Source organism: Gadus morhua, chromosome 2 (genome assembly GCF_902167405.1).
Source record: "Gadus morhua chromosome 2, gadMor3.0, whole genome shotgun sequence".
NCBI classification, from domain to species: Eukaryota; Metazoa; Chordata; class Actinopteri; order Gadiformes; family Gadidae; genus Gadus; species Gadus morhua.
In genome coordinates, this window is record NC_044049.1 from 7963368 (window position 1) to 7984361 (window position 20994).

Genomic DNA, 20994 nt, shown 5'->3' on the forward strand with positions numbered 1-20994 from the left:
TTTCCGTTGCACTATTCAGCCTCATTATAATCATGCAGTAAAAACATTATGACCGATAGCTCTATGTATTCTCTATTTATTCTCGTGAAAAACAAAGGAATCTCTTGTTTTCTTTTGTTTATATATAAACTATCTTGAACTAACTATTTTGTTCAGTTGCGTGCCTCCCCCCTCTCTACGAAGAGCTGCGGGCATTCAGGTTGGACCAGGATACACCGGCTCCCCCTCAGCCATGCCCACCTCACGCCACCTATTTAAAAACTCATTATCACTGCTAAAAATCAAAGGCAGGACAAGACAAGCAGTCCAGTTATGTATATAGAGGGTCCCACCTCTGGCCTCTACTCACAACAGGACTATAATTTGTGTAGATCTCACATCCACGCTTGAGTGGAGAAACTCTGCATATGGTTCACAATGCAGACGTGTGGGCTGGTGTGGAAGTAGAATAATCAAAGTGTGCACATCAGCCTCTTCATCACACTGGTCCCTCGGAACTTTGGCATTACCTGATCTATTTGTCGTCCTCTTTGGTGGTACTCGTGTGTTACTCCAAAATCAAAATACAACAAATAAATGTTCTCATTCTTTATTGAGTAAAAGGCCTAAACAATATAATGCTGAAATCCCATCTGATGCTTAACATGTGGACGTTGTATATATTGACTTATGATTTAATATAATTGGCCTGATCCTCATCAACTAAATAGTCACACTATCAATGAATTATAATTCTACTACAATTCATCCAATAGCATCCAGTTCCAGTTGGGGACTTAACTTAAATGCAATGGCTTTTAAGGAATACGTCCATCCTTTCCAAGAATTCCAATTAATTCCAACGCCAAAGATTGATTCGCCCCACAAATACTCCCCGTTAGGGTTGACATGATGGCAAACATCGTACCACCATCCTCCAAGGTAGGTTTTTGCACAGTTTCTAGCATCAGAATCTTGGTCCTTATCAAATGTTGAGAACTTGTGACCATTATGATGATCCAACGAATTTCCTGAAAAGAATGTAACGAAATATCATGTTTAGTGATTCTTATGGATGAAGTGTGGCAACTGACTGAGTAACCTGTCTAGAACCTGATAATGTAATGAATTCCCGATAATGTAATAACCCCAATAATGTAATGAAAATCTGCACTAAGGTCCATGAAAATGTAATACAACCTGCTAATATAATAACTTCCCGATAATGTAATAAAGTGCATTTCCCAATAATGTAATGATCGATGTACCAATATTATAATAAAATGTTACATTAACGGGAGATTGTTACATTATTAGGTCAGCCTTAATTTTGCTGAACCTGGTAATGTAATAATTCCAAAATATTGTAATAATTTAACAGCAGACCACCCATTTCTTTGGTCCAAGTGATGATACTGTGTAAGCAACTCTAGGTCTAGAGCTCTAATAAATAATAATACATTTAATTTATAGTGCCCTTATCATCCGAAGATCTCAAAGGGCTACAGGTTAAAAGCAAAAGTAAAAATAAAAAGGGGGTTTAAAAACATCTAAGAGTGGGAGCCAAAGGTTTTCTTAAAAATAAATGTTTTAATACCTTTTTTAAAGCAATCAGTGGATTGACCTGTTGGTGGCTCTAGCGCCACCAACAGGTCAAAGTTGGACATGCATCAATGTTGTTAACTTTTGACCCGTTCATCCGTTTTTCACAAACAATGTATCACCCTTGGGCCGAGCCGAGTTCGACGCATCCTATGATGTCTTTTTCCGCCATATTGGATTTTTCGCCACCTTTGATTTGATCAAAAACTTTTTTAAGGCCTCTCTTGTCATAAATTGTGTTTAATCTTCTCGAAACTAGGCCTAGATGATCTTCAGACCATACGGCCATATGGCCGCCATACGGCAAGATGTAACCCGTGTTACATGTCTTGCAGATGCTGTTCGTCGTTGAGTCCATAATATCTATTTATTTACTTCAGTATGCTACAGGATCGTCCTGAAGAAAATGGGAGGGAGCAGAACGTCCGCCGGCGCCCGCCTATATCTGCAAACTGCGGACGTGGTTGAGGCCCGCGGACGTAATTGAGGCCCACGCTGTTGGTGGGCGGGAATTACAAATTTTTCAGTGCTACGGCTCACGCCTAGGGATAACCCAATAGCGATAGCCTTAAAAGGCGAAGCCTATACGACATAGAACTAATACAATGTATCCAACCCATGTACAAAGTAAATTGTTACTGCACTGTTTTTTGCAGTACTATTTAGCCTAATATTGCTGTTGATTACGTGAAAATGTTTGAAGCCACTAGGTTTTCAACAAGTGTATAGTTACATATAGTTTGAAATACAAAATAATCCATTCCAAAAACATATAATAGCTGCAAGCAATGATGAAGGGGCAGATATAGTGGATGGCACCAAGGCTGGTTGAGACCAGGTTATTGTCCTAGGTTCTAAGCAGGTTTAATGTCAATAAGGGTTTACGTTTAAAACCAGGATGGTCAAAGATCGGACATGAATCTTAACGAAAAGAATAATCATACTTTCATCAGGTAAATGTGTCTACTTTCTTTTGAATTTGGGTCTAAAAGCTGCTATAGACGTTAATGGCAGATGAAATTTAGATGATCAAAGACAAAAAGAGTAATATAGCTGCAAGTAGCAAAGAAGGGGCCAGGCAGCAATAGGCCAGGGTAGCCACGGCAAACAGATAGATCTACGTCAGACACATGGCCGCCCGCACTCTCAACAAGTTTCACCTAAAAAAATATTGCAAAGAATTTGTGGCCTGTGAAAAAGTACGATTTGATTTTGGCAACTTTCAAAATGGCGGCCAAATTCTGATGTTTTCGTGAGTTATCATTTAGAAGCTGTATGGGGAGGTCTGACAGGATAACCCGACATTGAAAATAAGTTTGATATCCACACGTCAAGAGGAAGCAGTTTAAACACAGTGCCCCCCAGAGGTCAAAGGTCAACATTATTTTGGTATCCCAAGGATGATGTCATGCATCTATGTACCATGATTGGTTATGAAATGTTAAAGGGTAGCTGAGAAATGGGCTTACTTCCTGTTTTGCGGCCTCGCCGTCATATTTGGATGGCTGACACACCCAAACGGTTTTGAATTTGAAAAAGCTGTTTGACACATTTGTTCAGCTTGGTCTGAAGGTCATATATGCCAACTTTCATGAAGATTGGACAGAACATGTGGCCAGTGAAAATGTACAATTGATTTCGACATCTTTCAAAGTGGCAAATTCGAATGTTAAAAATAGTTTTGGAGCTATTTGGGGAGGTCTGACAATATCACCAGACATTGAAAAAATTGTTTGCAATCCACTTATGTGAAGCGATAGGAGTTAAAACACATTTTCAATAATTCCATTGCACCCCAAATGTCAAAGGTCACCAAATGTTTTCGGTGTCCCCAGGATGATGTCATGACTCTATATACCAAGTTTGATTAAGATACATTAAAGAATTGCTGAGAAATGGGCTTACTTCTTGTTCGGCGACTCATAACCATCCAGTTTGATTGATTATCACGGCCAAATGTTTTTGAATTTTAAGAAGCTGCAACCGTGTGTCATGGTCTGAAGATCATCTAGGCGACGTTTCGAGAAGATTAGAAACAATTTGTGACAAGAGAGGCTTTTAAAAGGTTTTCGATCAAATCCAACATGGCGGAAAATGACGTCATAGGTTGTGTTGAACTCGGGTTCCAAAGATACCTTGTTTGTGAAAAACTGATAAACGGGTCAAAAGTAAATAACATTAATGCATGTCCAACTTTGATCTGTTGGTGGCGCTAGAGCTCTTGACATAGAGTAGCCCACACAGTATCGCGACTTGGACCCAAGTAATGAGTGCTTGAGTGGTCTGCTGTTAAATTAATACAATGTTGGGGAATTATTACCTTATGTGATTCTGCAAAATTAAGGCTAACCTGAATGTAGATAACCTCCCGTTAATGCAACATCTTATTACATCATTGCTACAGAGATTATTACATTATTGGGAAATGCACTTTTTTATTTATTACATTATTGGGGTTATTATATAATCGGGAATTTATTACGTTATCAGGTTCTACAACCTGTGTCAACACTTGTTTAGTCTCACCCGCGCCACCGTCTTTGAAGCCACTTAACGTGAGCCTGTATCCGTCCATCTCAGGGGCCACGTTGAAGGAGGAATACTCCACGAATGCCTTTGCGCCATCAAAGTCCTCCATGTCCACTCTCAACTTATAGCTTTTTTTCCCAGACAGGAGATGGATATTCTCCAGACCTGGAAAGAAACAATGCTATCTCTAATTTAACATTCAAAGGACTTAAATGTGATTACAATTCTTTTGCAAGATTCAAATGTACAGCTGTACAACCTTCCAGTGCTCACCCAACCAGTATTCACTTGACGCTTGTCCGAATCCATTCTTGTACTGTTCCCATCCACGGTAGAAGTTAATGGTGCCATCAGTCCTTCTTTGAATGACCTGTGTTGGAAATCAATAACCTTTATATAAAAATAACTTTTAAAGTCTATGTGCATGAGTGAGCCTCTCCAAGATAGAGGGCGGAAGGCTTTCAGTATTCAAAAAACTCGCTAACCCTCTGGCTGTGCAACTGTTGGATAAAAAACTAGCGCTGTTCGGCTGTGTGGGTGGCGTGAGGGGGAAGGGTTTTGGGAGCGTCATTAGTACGATTCTTGTAAACAAAGAGAGAAGACGGACTGGTCAGCATTTTTGATTTGTAGAATATATCAATCATGAGATTTTATTGATGGCATTTTTCAAATGAATATCGCCCAGCATTGAATAGAGATTTGTAGAGGGTTATTCTAAACTATGGGGGCTAGTTGAAATGTGGCACATTGCGACTTTGAGTCATTGTGAAATGTAACTGTTTTTCATCATCTCTTAAAATGTAGTTTTCCACAGTGATATTATTTATCCATTCAACAATGAACGACGGCATACTATTTATAAATATTGATGCTCAGATCAAAAGATTGATGATCAGGTGCCTCAAGGGACTTACAATGAATTCAGATGCATGACTTTGAGCAGAAGGTAGGGGTTAGGCCATGTTGTTTAATATATATGACATTTTTTCTGTTACGGTCTGTTATGTATCGCATCCAAACGTAATAAATACAGTCATCTACACTACAGCACAGTTGTTTTTGTTTTGTAAATCTCAACAAGTTGTGAAAAGGGGCAGCTAACTTGTAACCAATCGTGTATCCCCTCTCTATGAGGCCTGCAACAGATGATCAATTATTATTGCTGTGGAGTGTTTTTTGCATAGTGCGTTTGAATTGCAACTCTGGAAATACATCCCTTTTTTTATTTCACTATGTTTTCAACAAGATGCACACCTAACATTAAGAAAATAAAAAGATGAACCAGATCTAGTGAGCTAGGCCTCATGAATGAATCATGGCTCATTGAGAAGGATGCTCATACATTACCGTCCATTTGTCACTATCAGGTGCATCCATGCTGCCCATTTCACAGAAGACCTGAACCGGGGAAGTGGGTCCCGCTGGAAAGATCGTATAGACGCCACTGTTACCGAAGCCGTTGCTATAGAGGTCACTGCAATCCACTGGAAGCGACTCAGGTGTACCGCTCACTACCACCGGAGTGTCGCCCACTACCACCGGAGTGTCGCCCACTACCACCGGAGTGTCGCTCATCACCACCGGAGTGCCACTCACTAACACCAGGTTCACCACCAAGAGGACGAGTAGGCCTAAAGGTCCCTGGAGAAGGCACAAAATGAGCAATGGGTCTTACCCACTGCAGGTGTCCGAAATGCTTTTGACAATTTTGGAACACAGAATCGAGAATTTGGCTGCATAGGCAATACTTACAATCATTTTCCTCGCTGCAGGTCTGCCTTTGATTTTCAACACTTAGATCCTAGTTATTCCTTACTCAAATGTACTTCAGGGATATTTATAGGTGCCTCTGTATATTAATAGCCTTCCACCGTCTACCATAATATTGTGGATATGTGAACTTTGACATTTCCTACAGAGCCCACCCTGCACAGGATCACATGGTAGAGGATAAAAGTTGATGTGCCCGCACTTTACGATACCGTAGGCATAGATCACTAGAATTTGATCTTGGGTTCAGTTTTAAAACTGTTTGCACCAGTGATGTAGTGGTGCATGGGGAAGTGGGCACCCTAATAAATAAACACACTGTTATAAACAGTGTGAGACTACTCTTCTTCTCATCATGTTCTCCTAAAGATGGCCCAGTAGTATTTGCACATTGTCACTTAACTCCTGCTGCTTGACTTCAGGGAGAAAAGATCATTATGAAATTAACATTAACCACAGAAAAGGGGCAGGTTTTTAAATCAATACTGGCCCACAGCCTATAGGCAACCTGGTCTCACAGGAATCCGTGTAATGACTACGGACGCTTAACTCGAAATCCGTAGCCACATCACGGAAACACGCAGATTTCCGTGATGTGGCCACGGAATTCGCTCCAATGCAAGTTATTGACACTGATGTTCCGTGGCTCACACACGGATCCCCGTTTCAACGAGCGAGTCGACCACGGGGATTAATTCAAAACCCGTGGTGGTCTCACTGAAACACTTAAATTGTCCTTGATGTGTCCACGGAAGTTGCTCCAATGCAAGTAAATTACACTGATATTCCGTGGCACACACACACAGATTCCCGTTTCAATCTGTGTGTGTGCCAAAGTTGACCACGGCGGGGGCTTGACTCAAAATCCGTGCTGGTCTGACGGAATCACTTAAATTGTCCGTGATGTGGCTACGGAATTGGCTCCAATGCAAGTAAATGTCACTGTTATTCCGTGGCTCACACACGGATCCCCGTTTCAACGAGCGAGTCGACCACGGGCGCTTAACGCACAGTCCATGGTGGTCTCACGGAATCACTTAAATTGTCTGTGATGTGGCTACGGAATTGGCTCCAATGCAAGTAAATGACACTGTTATTCCGTGGCTCACACACGGATCCCCGTTTCAACGAGCGAGTCGACCACGGGTGCTTAACTCACAGTCCGTGTTGGTCTCACGGAATCACTTAAATCGTCCGTGATGTGGCCACGGAATTTGCTCCAATGCATGTAAATGACACTGTTATTCCGTGGCTCACACACGGATCCCCGTTTCAACGAGCGAGTCGACCACGGGCGCTTAACTCACAGTCCGTGGTGGTCTCACGGAATCACTTAAATGGTCCGTGATGTGGCCACGGAATTTGCCCCAATGCAAGTAAATGACCAACCCGGTATCACGCAATTGCGTGCTCCTGCGCACGAACGTTAATCTATTGAAGCGTGTTCCCGAGCAGATAGTCCGACTTTTTGCGTGTTACACAAAACGAAATGTAAACCAATGCATTCTGAATGGGAGTGTTCTAAGACAATTAACGTGCTCCACAAAACGGTACAAGAGAGAGAGAAAGAGAGAGCGGGAGGGACAGAGAGAGAGAGAGAGAGAGAGAGAGGCTTCAGAAAGGGTGTGCGCAGATAGTACAGTGCACCCTAGTTATGTTTATGCCAAAACCTATATATATAATTAGGCTGTGGAAATTGCAATAAGTTAAGAACACAACTTTGCACGTTGAGCACACAGCCGTGTGACTCGTTTATTTTGTAAAAAAGAAAACCGGAAAACAAAGCGTGCTGAAGGTAAACAAATCCAGCATGGTCTGTGACGTCATGAGACGCACGTACTCCTTAGGGACCGCGATCCCTGAACCACCAAGAACGTAAATGACATGCAGTAAACAACAACACAATTGAAAGAACAACACAGAACGAAATACTGTAGGTGAATTATGTTACGGTCACTACATGGCTATAATTATATTATTTAGCGTGTAATGAGACAATCTATAGCCAAATTGTCGAACATGCCCGAGAATCTTCGGGGATATCAGCATGGGAAATCGGCGAATCAGACCCATGAAGGGGGGGGGGGGGGGGGGGACGGGGGGGGGGGGGACACGTTAGTTGAGGGGGGGGGGGGGACACGTTTGTTGAGGGGGGGAGACACGTTTGTAGGGGGGTCAACTGAGAACCCCAATTCCCAGAATCCCCCGCGGCTCCGGAACACGGCGTAGCTTATATTAATCTTTATTATCTGAATGGGAAATGCAATATTTTAGGACAGATACACCATTAAACGCGTTTCTAATGACATTTCTAGCGAGAAATGTACATTTTCCTTACATAATCTTCAGTCAGTGAATGTGTATGATCTTTATTAATCTTTATTATCTGAATGGGAAATGCAATATTTTAGGACCGATTCACCGTTAAACGTGTTTCTAATAACATTTCTAGCGAGAAATATACTTTTTACTTGCATAATCTTCAGTCAGTGATTGTGTCTGATCTTTAGTTTTATAATTATTAGGATTTGATCGGCTCGCTCGCATGTTTCAACGACGTCAGGTTGCTTTCGCTAAACTAGCAGCTCACGTGCTTCCTGCGTTTGTGTTATTAAACTGTTACTTTATGTAACTTTTAATGATATCATCTTGTTAGAAACACGTTTATCTGAGAGCCAACCCAGTCGCCAAAAGCATACGTTGACAGTGTACTTTTCGTGAACACTGGATTACGTCGCATTTCAACATAAAATAGCGTGTTATACAGACACACACACGCACGCACACGCACAGACACACACACACACACACACACACAAGCACACACAAGCACACACACGCACGCACAGACACAGACACACACACACACACACACACACGCACACACGCACACGGTGCATTTCGCTGCTAAAACAACAAAAAAATATTCCCTCAAATATTATTACTTTCAAAACGTTGGCCAAAATGGCCAATAATATCATTTTTTATTTGGGATGCTTCTAGGACATTTTGGGTGGATTTTGAACGGTATGTGGGGGGCACGTTTTTTGCAGGACCTGGCAACCCTGCGCTGTTGCCCGAGATCTGGATCCACCCCGGCACCCCGGCAGGAAGGGGGGGCCCTTCCATGGCCCGGTCAGACCCCGAGGGCAGGCCCCCCCTTCCTGCCCTCGGGGTCCGACCGGGCCAAGTTTCGGTGCGGAGGTCCCAGTTAGGCCCTAGAATAAGGTATTAAAATTTCAGGGCGGTAGGACCTTCCTATCTCAAAAACTGTTTTTCCACCACATTCTGAACCATTAGGTCTTGCAGGCTACACTTCTGAGGGGCTTTGTCCAAATGACACTCCATTTGAGAAAACTTTTTTTCTCTAAGGGCTAGAACTCCAAATCTCGGATATGTCGTACACGGGGCCCCGGGAAATGTGTGTAAACATTTTAGCATCCCTAGCTATCTCGAAAAGGTCGGCAAAGGGGCGTGACCTCCAACAGTACAGTAAATGTACATAAGACAGAGGTTAGTTTCTAGTCCCCATTTTTTGTGGGATGGAGGTGTACATTTGTGGCTAAAGGTGTGTAGACACAGCTGGCCTGTGGCCACGTTTTTGAAGTCGGGGGTCAAAAGGTCAAAAGGAGCCGGCACCACGCCGCTTATGAGATAACAAAAAGTTAATGTGTGTTTCTCTCATAACTTTTTGTCATTATTAAAGAGAGGCCTTATTCTCAGATATGCATGTTGGATGGCTAGGGTGTTGGTCTGGGAAGAACTTCAGGCCAAAATCTTGTAAGCGAGCCGCTGGGTGCAGGTGCAACGAGATGGAGCACTTGCTGAGCCTGGACTTTCATAATCTTCGCTCTGTGAATGTAAAGGATGTTTGGTCGGATGTTACGACGAAGAATCATAATGTGAATGGGAATATTCTATAAATCTCTTGATATCATCTTTCGTCTCAACACTTCTGCTGCAGCCACTTAAATTCTCACTCCGAGAACCTTAAAATATGAATCAATCCATTAGAAGTATGAAAATATCTTCCCGGTGGTGCAACAGAGCAAACAAGGTGTCCTTTGACATCTACGTTTCGAGACGATTGCAACAGTGCCACACATGATCATATTTGAATATGTTTCGGGGTAGTAATTAGCTGTCGATTTTGGAGGCCTTTATCAATAATGACCAGCTATAGATTTGCTTCCCGATGGAGATTTTTGACAAATTACATGTTAATTAGCATCTACACGTTAAGCTGAGTCCAATGAGATCAAGCTCGGCCTCTTGCTACACCGAGATCATGTCCTAGACCTAGGTGTACCATATAAAACACATGTTACCATTAGCTAGAGTGTCGTTCTTGGTGTCATTGGACTCAGCTCAACGTGTAGATGCTAAATAACATGTCATTTGTGACAAATCTTTATCGGGAAGCAAATCAATAGCTGCTCAGTATTGATTAAGGCCTCCAATTTCGACAGCTAATTACTACCATTAAACATGTTTGAATATGCTCATGTGTGGCACCGTTGCAATCTCCTGGAAGCGTAGATGTTGAAGGACACCTTGTTCGTCCTCTTACGCCACCGGGAAGATATTTACATGCTTCTGATTGACTAATGAATTGATTCAGCTATTCCCCCAGAAGTCTGGGGTCAAAAGGTCAAAAGGAGACGGCACCACGCCGGGGTGGATCCAGATCTCGGGCAACAGCGCAGGGTTGCCAGGTCCTGCAAAAAACGTGCCCCCCACATACCGTTCAAAATCCACCCAAAATGTCCTAGAAGCATCCCAAATAAAAAATGATATTATTGGCCATTTTGGCCAACGTTTTGAAAGTAATAATATTTGAGGGAATATTTTTTTGTTGTTGTTTTAGCAGCGAAATGCACCGTGTGCGTGTGTGCGTGTGTGTGTGTGTGTGTGTGTCTGTTTCTGTGTGTCTGTGCGTGCGTGTGTGTGCTTGTGTGTGCTTGTGTGTGTGTGTGTGTGTGTGTCTGTGCGTGTGCGTGCGTGTGTGTGTCTGTATAACACGCTATTTTATGTTGAAATGCGACGTAATCCAGTGTTCACGAAAAGTACACTGTCAACGTATGCTTTTGGCGACTGGGTTGGCTCTCAGATATACGTGTTTCTAACAAGATGATATCATTAAAAGTTACATAAAGTAACAGTTTAATAACACAAACGCAGGAAGCACGTGAGCTGCTAGTTTAGCGAAAGCAACCTGACGTCGTTGAAACATGCGAACGAGACGATCAAATCCTAATAATTATAAAACTAAAGATCAGACACAATCACTGACTGAAGATTATGCAAGTAAAAAGTATATTTCTCGCTAGAAATGTTATTAGAAACACGTTTAACGGTGAATCGGTCCTAAAATATTGCATTTCCCATTCAGATAATAAAGATTAATAAAGATCATACACATTCACTGACTGAAGATTATGTAAGGAAAATGTACATTTCTCGCTAGAAATGTCATTAGAAACGCGTTTAATGGTGTATCTGTCCTAAAATATTGCATTTCCCATTCAGATAATAAAGATTAATATAAGCTACGCCGTGTTCCGGAGCCGCGGGGGATTCTGGGAATTGGGGTTCCCCCCCCCCCTTCATGGGTTTGATTCGCCGATTTCCCATGCTGATATCCCCGAAGATTCTCGGGCATGTTCGACAATTTGGCTATAGATTGTCTCATTACACGCTAAATAATATAATTATAGCCTTGTAGTGACCGTAACATAATTCACCTACAGTATTTCGTTATGTGTTGTTCTTTCAATTGTGTTGTTGTTTACTGCATGTCATTTACGTTCTTGGTGGTTCAGGGATCGCTGTCCCTAAGGAGTACGTGCGTCTCATGACGTCACAGACCATGCTGGATTTGTTTACCTTCAGCACGCTTTGTTTTCCGGTTTTCTTTTTTACAAAATAAACGAGTCACACGGCTGTGTGCTCAACGTGCAAAGTTGTGTTCTTAACTTATTGCAATTTCCACAGCCTAATTATATATATAGGTTTTGGCATAAACATAACTAGGGTGCACTGTACTATCTGCGCACACCCTTTCTGAAGCCTCTCTCTCTCTCTCTCTCTCTCTCTGTCCCTCCCGCTCTCTCTTTCTCTCTCTCTCGTACCGTTTTGTGGAGCACGTTAATTGTCTTAGAACACTCCCATTCAGAATGCATTGGTTTACATTTCGTTTTGTGTAACACGCAAAAAGTCGGACTATCTGCTCGGGAACACGCTTCAATAGATTAACGTTCGTGCGCAGGAGCACGCAATTGCGTGATACCGGGTTGGTCATTTACTTGCATTGGGGCAAATTCCGTGGCCACATCACGGACCATTTAAGTGATTCCGTGAGACCACCACGGACTGTGAGTTAAGCGCCCGTGGTCGACTCGCTCGTTGAAACGGGGATCCGTGTGTGAGCCACGGAATAACAGTGTCATTTACATGCATTGGAGCAAATTCCGTGGCCACATCACGGACGATTTAAGTGATTCCGTGAGACCAACACGGACTGTGAGTTAAGCACCCGTGGTCGACTCGCTCGTTGAAACGGGGATCCGTGTGTGAGCCACGGAATAACAGTGTCATTTACTTGCATTGGAGCCAATTCCGTAGCCACATCACAGACAATTTAAGTGATTCCGTGAGACCACCACGGACTGTGAGTTAAGCGCCCGTGGTCGACTCGCTCGTTGAAACGGGGATCCGTGTGTGAGCCACGGAATAACAGTGACATTTACTTGCATTGGAGCCAATTCCGTAGCCACATCACGGACAATTTAAGTGATTCCGTCAGACCAGCACGGATTTTGAGTCAAGCCCCCGCCGTGGTCAACTTTGGCACACACAGATTGAAACGGGAATCTGTGTGTGTGTGCCACGGAATATCAGTGTAATTTACTTGCATTGGAGCAACTTCCGTGGACACATCAAGGACAATTTAAGTGTTTCAGTGAGACCACCACGGATTTTGAATTAATCCCCGTGGTCGACTCGCTCGTTGAAACGGGGATCCGTGTGTGAGCCACGGAACATCAGTGTCATTAACTTGCATTGGAGCGAATTCCGTGGCCACATCACGGAAATCGGCGTGTTTCCGTGATGTGGCTACGGATTTCGAGTTAAGCGTCCGTAGTCATTACACGGATTCCTGTGAGACCAGGTTGCCTATAGGGGGAGACAAATACATAATTATGTATTTTGAGTGAACTATTCCTTATTCCTTAGTTCATCTGCACATGAAAATTGGACAACTATTCCCTCACCTTGTTAGTCTATGGGCCAGATTATACTGTACGGTGATTGTACAGTTACATGTGAAAGCTGAACACTTCATGCAGTCATTTATACTGTGTAAGGCCGTGTTCACATCTAGCGTTTTTTTAGTTGAGCCGACCGTTTTTTCAACAAAAAGAAAAGCTGGCAGCGTAATTAGTGTAATTAAAACAATTAATCGCTCCAAAGGCACTTTCCCGAGTGAATTGTCTGCCATTGTTTCTTGTTTTGACAGTTGAGAGTTTTCTTCGTGACAAAGTGTCAATGTTCCGCTTGTGATTGGTCAGTTGCCCAAAAGACGCCTGACGTCGGCCGCTTTCTTCCTGAAAGTTGAACTATTTTCAACGCTCCGTATGGCAGAAAAAAATTCTGGGAGAGGCGTTTAAAAAAACGGCCGTGACTTTTTCCAGAAACGCTCTGCTTCATAGGAATATAATGTAAAACAAGCGCTGGCAGATAAAAAAAAGCTAGATGTGAACACGGCCTTAGATGTCGGTCCGAATCAGACATTGGGCAGGTTGTTGTCCTCTAGTCAGTGTCAAAATCTTCTCAAATCTTCTGGGTGCATACGCACACAAATTGTTTAGCCCTGGCGCTTCCTCTTCCCTATGGTAGGACGGGGTTTGTGGGCTACCTGGCCACCAGTCGCTCTACGTCAAACCCCCAAGCTCGGCACCAGCTCAACTAGATTGTAAAGTCTGGACTGTGTATGTCCGGATCCTCACCCCAGGTGGCCCTACCAGGAGCTTATGGCTCCAGTAACCTTCTGCCACACTCCAGGGAGGATGATGAAAAGGTGATTTTGTGACGCGAGTCCTGAGAATTCCTGTATTTGTTTATAGCGGCCTCTAGTGATACTCATTGTGGTTGAAAAAAAAAGGATTTCATAATAACACAAAGAAAGGAAATTAGCATTGCTAAAACTTGCCAATCTTTCAGTAGATTCATTTCAAGGACAAATTGTGCCATGGAAAGAATTTAGAAACGTTTCAAAATGTTCTAACCCTGTTTAAAAATAGAAATGATGGTGTATTATTAAACATTCATTAATTATTTTCGTTGCGCTATTCAGCCTCAATATAATCATGCAGTAAAAACATTAAGGACACACCGGCTCCCCCTCAGCCATGCCCACCTCACGCCACCTATTTAAAAACTCATTATCACTGTTAAAAACCAAAGGCAGGACAAGCAGTCCAGTTATGTATATAGAGAGTCCCACCTCTGGCCTCTACTCACAACAGGAGTATAATTTGTGTAGATCTCACATCCACGCTTGAGTGGAGAAACTCTGCATATGGTTCACAATGCAGACGTGTGGGCTGGTGTGGAAGTAGGATAATCAAAGTGTGCACATCAGACTCTTCATCACACTGGTCCCTCGGAACTTGGGCATTACCTGATCTATTTGTCATCCTCTCTGGTGGTACTCGTGTGTTACTCCAAAATCAAAATACAACAAATAAATGTTCTCATTTTATTATTATCTTTATTGAGTAAAAGGCCTAAACAATATAATGCTGAAATCCCATCTGATGCTTAACATGTGGACGTTGTATATAATGACTTATGACTTAATATAACGGGCCTAACCCTCGTCAACTAAATAGTCACACTGTCAATGAATTGTAATTCTACTACAATTCATCCAATAGCATCCAGTTCCAGTTGGGGACTTAACTTAAATGCAATGGCTTTTAAGGAATACGTGTATCCTTTCCAAGAAGACCAATTAACTCCAATGCCATAGGGTGATTCGCCCCACAAATACTCCCCGTTAGGGTTGCAAAGATGGCATTTATTGTGCCACCATCCTCCAAGGTAGGTTTTTGCACAGTTTGTAGCATCAGAATCTTGGTCCTTATCAAACGTTGAGAACTTCTGACCATTATGATGATCCAACGAATTTCCTGAAAACAATGGAATGGAAGATCATGTTTAGTGATCCTTATCGATGAAGTGTGGCAACTGACTGAGTTACCTGTGTAGAACCTGATAATGTAATAAATTCCCGATAATGTAATAACCCCAATAATGTATTAACAATCTGCACTTGAGTCCATTGTAAAATGTAACTAGAACTGCAAGCAGTTATGCAGGGGTCCAAGAAATGTGCATTTCGCCGGCACATCGCGACAAGAAATGTGCATTTCGCCGGCACAACGCGAAGCAAGTATTCAAAACGCTACCGTGAACAACCTGTGGATATAAAGGTTTTGATTGTGGGAGGTTTGGTGTGGGAGTTATAGCCCCAAACGCGTTTTCAGAACATTCCATTGGCCAGTTAGGAGATGAACAATTCCCTCGTTTATGGCGGCCCCTTTTTTTTGGCTCATAAACCAATATTCAAAACGCTACCGTTTCGTCGTCGACGGTCGGATCAAAAAAGTGTTTGAATTTCTTCTTTTGTGTGCGTCTGAAGATATCGTGTGCAAGGTTTGGTGTTGATTGGTCAAGAAATGTGGGAGGAGTAGCGAAAAGTCAGTTTAGCTGTTTTCGCGATTTTGCATAAAGAAAATACCGATGCAAATCGGCCTGGCCTATGCCAGAAGATGCAGCTGACTCCAGTGAATCTGTGCGTATAACGTTTTTGACTCGGGATTGCCCCTTGATGGTTTCCCTTGAGTTTGAAGAACATTCCTTTGGGCAATTAGAAGATATACAATTTCCTCGTTTATTGCGCCCCCTAATGGCGAAATATTCCGAACTTTTATCGAACGTCATTAAGGTTACCGACATGTGTGTAAAATTTGGACTCGATCTGATTTCCAATTTTGGATTTTGGATTTTCCACGTCTAATTTAGCTAATAAACAAATATTCAAAACGCTACCGTTTCGTCGTCGAAGGTCGGATCAAAAAACTGTCGATTGGTGTCGATTGGTCAAGAAATGTGGGAGGAGTAGGGAAAAAGCAGTTTTGCGGTTTTCGCGATTTTGCGAAAAAAAATTATAGACGCAAATGGGCGTGGCCTATGCCAAAAGATCAGGCAGGCTCCAGTGAATATGTGGGTACAAGTTTTTGACTGTGGGAGGTTCGGTGTGGGAGTTATAGCCCCAAACGCATCTTTCCTTGGTATAGCACCACCTAGTGACCGGCGTGTCTGGATTTGGTTATCCCACAAGTACGGGGGGAAGAATAATAATAGGAAAAATCCTTACAAAAACAATAGGGTTCCAACCTGTTGGCTTGGACCCCTAATAAAACCTGATAATGTAATAACTTCCCTATAATGTAATGAAGGGCATTTCCCAAAGGTCACCAAATATTTTGGGTGTCCCCAGGATGATATCATGACTCTATATACCAAGTTTGGTTAAGATATGTTAAAGGTGTTGCTGAGAAATGGGCTTACTTCCTGTTCGGCGACTTAGCCATCAAGTTTGATTGGTTGTCACGGCCAAATGTTTTTGAATTTCAGGAAGCTGCATTCTTGTGTGAAGGTCTGAAGATCATCTGTACTCGGGTGCAGATTTTTATCACATTATTGGGGTTATTACATTATTGGGAATTATCAGGTTCTACAACCTGTGTCAACCCTTGTTTAGTCTCACCCGCGCCACCGTCTTTGAAGCCACTTAACGTAAGCCTGTATCCGTCCTTCTCTGGGGCCACGTTGAAGGAGGAATACTCCACGAATACCTTTCCGCCATCGAAGTCCTCCATGTCCACTCTCAGCTTATAGCTTTTTTTCCCAGATAGGAGATGGATATTCTCCAGACCTGGAAAGAAACAATGCTATCTCTAATTTTACATTTAAAGGACTTCAATGTGATTTAAAATTATTTTGCAAGATTCAAATGTACAGCTTTACAACTTTCCAGTGCTCACCCAACCAGTATTCACTTGGCGCTTGTCCGAATCCAGTCTTGTACTGTTCCCACCCACGGTAGAAGTTAATGGTGCCATCAGTCCTTCTTTGAATGACCTGAGTTGGAAATCAATAGTGTTTACATAAAAATAACCTTGAAAGTCGAGATGTGTATGAGTGAGCCTCTCCGAGATAGAGGGCGGAAGGCTTTCAGTATTCAAAAAACTCACTAACACTCACTAACACACTAACACTTTGGGAGCGTCATTAGTACGATTCTTGTAAACAAAGAGAGAAGATGGACTGATCAGGATTTTTGATTTGTAGAATATATCAGTCATGAGATTTTATTGATGGCATTTTTTAAATGAATATCGACCAGCATTAAATAGAGATGTGTAGAGGGTTATTCTAAGCTATGGGGGCTAGTTGAAATGTGACACATTGCGACTTTGAGTGATTGTGAAATGTAACTGTTTTTCATCATCTTTTAAAATTGAGTTTTCCACAGTGATATTATTTATCCATTCAACAATGAACGACGGCATACTATTTATAAATATTGATGCTCAGATCAAAAGATTGATGATCAGGTGCCTCAAGGGAAGCTAACTTGTAACGAATCGTGTTTCCCCTCTCTATAAGGCCTGCAACAGATGATCAATTATTATTGTTGTGGAGTGTTTTTTGCATAGTGCGTTCGAATTGCAACTCTGGAAATACATCCCTTTTTTTATTTCACTATATTTTCAACAAGATGCACGCCTAACATTTAAAAAAAAAAAAAAATGATGAAAGAGATCTAGTGAGCTAGGCCTCATGAATGAATCATGGCTCATTGAGAAGGATGCCAGCTTATACATTACCGTCCATTTGTTACTATCTGGTGCATCCATGCTGCCCATTTCACAGAACACCTGAACCGGGGAAGTGGGTCCCGCTGGAAAGATCGTATAGACGCCACTGTTACCGAAGCCGTTGCTATAGAGGTCGCTGCAATCCACTGGAAGCGACTCAGGTGTACCGCTCACTACCACCGGAGTGTCGCTCAGCACCACCGGAGTGTCGCCCACTACCACCGGAGTGCCACTCACTAACACCAGGTTCACCACCAAGAGGACGAGTAGGCCTAAAGGTCCCTGGAGAAGACACAAAATAAGCAATGGGTCTTACCCACTGCAGGTTTCGGAAATGCTTTTGACAATTTTGGAACACAGAATCGAGAAATCGGCTGCACAGGCAATACTTACATTCATTTTCCTTGCTGCAGGTGTGCCTTGGATTTTCAACACTTAGATCCTAGTTATTCCTTAATCAAAAGTGTGTCAGGGATATTCTCATGTGCCTCTGCATATTTATAGCCTTCAACCGTCAACCATTACATTTTGGATACGTGAACTTTGGACATTTCCTACAGAGACCACCCTGCATGGGATCACATGGTAGAGGATAAAAGTTGATGTGCCCACACTTCACGATACCGTAGGCATCGATCACCAGACTTTGATCTCGGGTTCAGTTTTAAAACTGTTTGCACCAGTGATGTAGTGGTGCAATGGTATTTGGGGAGGTCTGGCAATATCCCCAGACATTGAAAAATAAGTTTGCAATCCACTTATGTGAAGTGATAGGAGTTAAAGGTCCCATGGCATGCTACTTTATGGATGCTATAGTATAGATATTAGTGGGCCCCAAACACAGCATTTGAAGACGTTTCCGAAATTCAGCCGTGGTGCAGAATTACAGCCAATACGAGCCAGTCGCACATTGAGCTTTCCCCAAATGCGGTGTTTCGGTGTCTGTAGCTTTAATGCAAATGAGGAGGAGAGAGGCGGGTCAAGGAGGAGGGTGGGGGTGGCGCCCTGAGCATCTTGCGGCCACGGTACCATGCGCTTTGTTTACAGTGGATGTATCGCAATGGCGAGGCGTACACAGCCTTTGGCCGTGTTCTGTAAATATTCTGGAACACTCCGGCGGGAGTCCTGGAGCTCTATATCTAAATAATATCCTATTATAAATAGATATCTATATCATATAATATATATATTATCACGGCCAAAAACTGTGTGAGCCTCCAGACGATATTATGAATCTCAAACGACTGCGTCGGGTTCTTTGACGTCTATGTTACTTACACGTCCACATCAATCTGAAGTAGACTGAACCACGACATGGAGGATAAAGGGATTGTTGCCCGCGATTGTTGACCGCGGTTGTCTCCCGCCGGAGCCGCTGCCGAGGCGGTGGTCCCTCGGCAGCGGTCAGCGCTGACGGCCCCACTCAGGTATACGGCACAACCTTTTATCTACTCATTTTGCATTTGAATAATGAGAATCTTCCCTAAAAAGCATCCAATAAAGATATTATTTTCACGTAAACAGTGGCTTGGAAATGACCAGATTGGGTTATTATATTGGGGTAATATAATACAATAACGTAATAAAAAATCTACACTTGAGTCCATGGAAAATGTAATATAACCTGATAATGTAACAACTTCCCGATTAATGTAATAAAGTACATTTCCAAAAAATGTAATAATTTCTGTACCAATAATGTAATATAGTGTTACAATAACGGGAGGTTATTACATCATCAGGTTAGCCTTAATGTTATTGACTTTTGACCCGTTTACACACTCTACACCATTGGTTCTCAAAGTGCGCAGGCCAATGGCGGCCTGCGGAATCATTCCTGGCGGCCCGCAATGACATACATAATTATGTAAGTTATAATTTTTTTTATTTTTTTTTATTTTTATTATTATATCAATATTAATTTAAACTAATATAAATAAATATAAAGAGAAAAGTCGACTCTCTCTAGCTTTCAATTAAATCCTTTTACATTTGTTAGTTTTAAACCAACTGTACATTACTTTGAAAGGCTGAACCTCAGTTTCGTGATTTAGACCTCACTTGACCTCACACCCGGAGGTCCACGGTGCAATGTTTTTTTTTAACCACTGGGATGCTGACGGCGTTTCCCACCATTTTATTTTTCCTTTGGCGGCCCTCAGTCAAATTTTGGGTTCCTAAACTGGCCCTCAGTTATCAAAACTTTGAGAACCCCTGCTCTACACCAACGACTGCAGAAGCACAAACCCAGACATCACATACATCAAGTATTCTGACGACACTGTCATCATGGACTCCACCAACTCATTAGATCAGTTCGAGTCCGAGCTGGCCACCTTTTTAGACTGGTGCAGGCGGAACTGCCTTGACCTCAACATCACCAAAACAAAATAACTAATTATAGCCTTCCGTAAGGCCCCCTCCACCTTCCCCACTCTGACTGTTAACAACCAGCCGATAGAGAGGGTTGACACATACAGATACCTTGGGACAACAATCGATCACATACTCAACTTCAAAACAAATACTGATATCATCCACTCCAAGTGCCAGCAACGTCTCTTTTTTTTTTCTCTTTTTCTAATTTGAATTGAATACACAGTGGTATATAGTTTACTCTATCCTCTACTTTCAACCACTTCAGGCTACTAAAATGAGCAGGAGTGAGATGAGAGAGGTTGTAGCTTAAGGATCAGCCTCACTAGTTTATTTTGAGATGTTTTTAACTTCTTTTTGAGGATTTTTGGGAGGTTTGTAAACCATGAAGTGGTTAATTATTAGGTCTTTCCCCATCTTCTTATCAATGATTAATGTCTGCAAACGGCTTGTGCAACAAGCTTGTGTGATCTATAGCTCACCATTGACACAGATTGATCCGTATTTTAAACTTTAAAATCACTTCACTAGAATGAGTTGATTTGAAGGGTCATACTCTTGGAGTCTCTTGAATGTTCTAACCCTGTTTAAATATAGAAATGAATGTTTATTATTAAACATTCATTAATTCTTTCCGTTGCACTATTCAGCCTCATTATAATCATGCAGTAAAAACATTAAGACGGATAGCTCTATGTATTCTCGTGAAAAACAAAGGAATCTCTTGTTTTCTTTTGTTTTTAAATTAAACTATCTTGAACTAACTATTTTGTTCAGTTGCGTCACG

At 42.2% G+C, this 20994-nt stretch overlaps 2 protein-coding genes across 2 annotated transcripts; both read right to left on the minus strand.

Moving 5' to 3' along the window:
• Positions 1–573: 573 nt before the first annotated feature.
• Positions 574–6371, minus strand: LOC115535573 (microfibril-associated glycoprotein 4-like). Its single transcript, XM_030346902.1, has 5 exons — positions 5863–6371; positions 5458–5751; positions 4384–4480; positions 4108–4275; positions 574–1010 (listed from the first exon to the last, which is right to left on the minus strand). The coding sequence occupies exons 1-5, from the start codon at positions 5866–5868 to the stop codon at positions 745–747; spliced, it is 831 nt and encodes a 276-aa protein (XP_030202762.1). The 5' UTR covers positions 5869–6371; the 3' UTR covers positions 574–744.
• Positions 6372–14627: 8256 nt separating this feature from the next.
• LOC115532960 (microfibril-associated glycoprotein 4) lies at positions 14628–19119 on the minus strand. The gene is made up of 5 exons (XM_030343093.1): positions 19110–19119; positions 17841–18142; positions 16995–17091; positions 16718–16885; positions 14628–15074 (listed from the first exon to the last, which is right to left on the minus strand). The coding sequence occupies exons 1-5, from the start codon at positions 19117–19119 to the stop codon at positions 14809–14811; spliced, it is 843 nt and encodes a 280-aa protein (XP_030198953.1). The 3' UTR covers positions 14628–14808.
• Positions 19120–20994: the final 1875 nt, after the last annotated feature.

Bases quoted from the DNA above. Each gene is read 5' to 3' on its own strand.
- LOC115535573 (XM_030346902.1), bottom strand. The intron at 4,481-5,457 runs GTAATGTATGAG...TTTCCAACACAG, and splicing joins CTGATAGTGACAAATGGACG to GTCATTCAAAGAAGGACTGA. The intron at 1,011-4,107 runs GTGAGACTAAAC...CATTCTTTTCAG, and splicing joins CTTCAAAGACGGTGGCGCGG to GAAATTCGTTGGATCATCAT.
- LOC115532960 (XM_030343093.1), bottom strand. The intron at 17,092-17,840 runs GTAATGTATAAG...TTTCCAACTCAG, and splicing joins CAGATAGTAACAAATGGACG to GTCATTCAAAGAAGGACTGA. The intron at 15,075-16,717 runs GTGAGACTAAAC...CATTGTTTTCAG, and splicing joins CTTCAAAGACGGTGGCGCGG to GAAATTCGTTGGATCATCAT.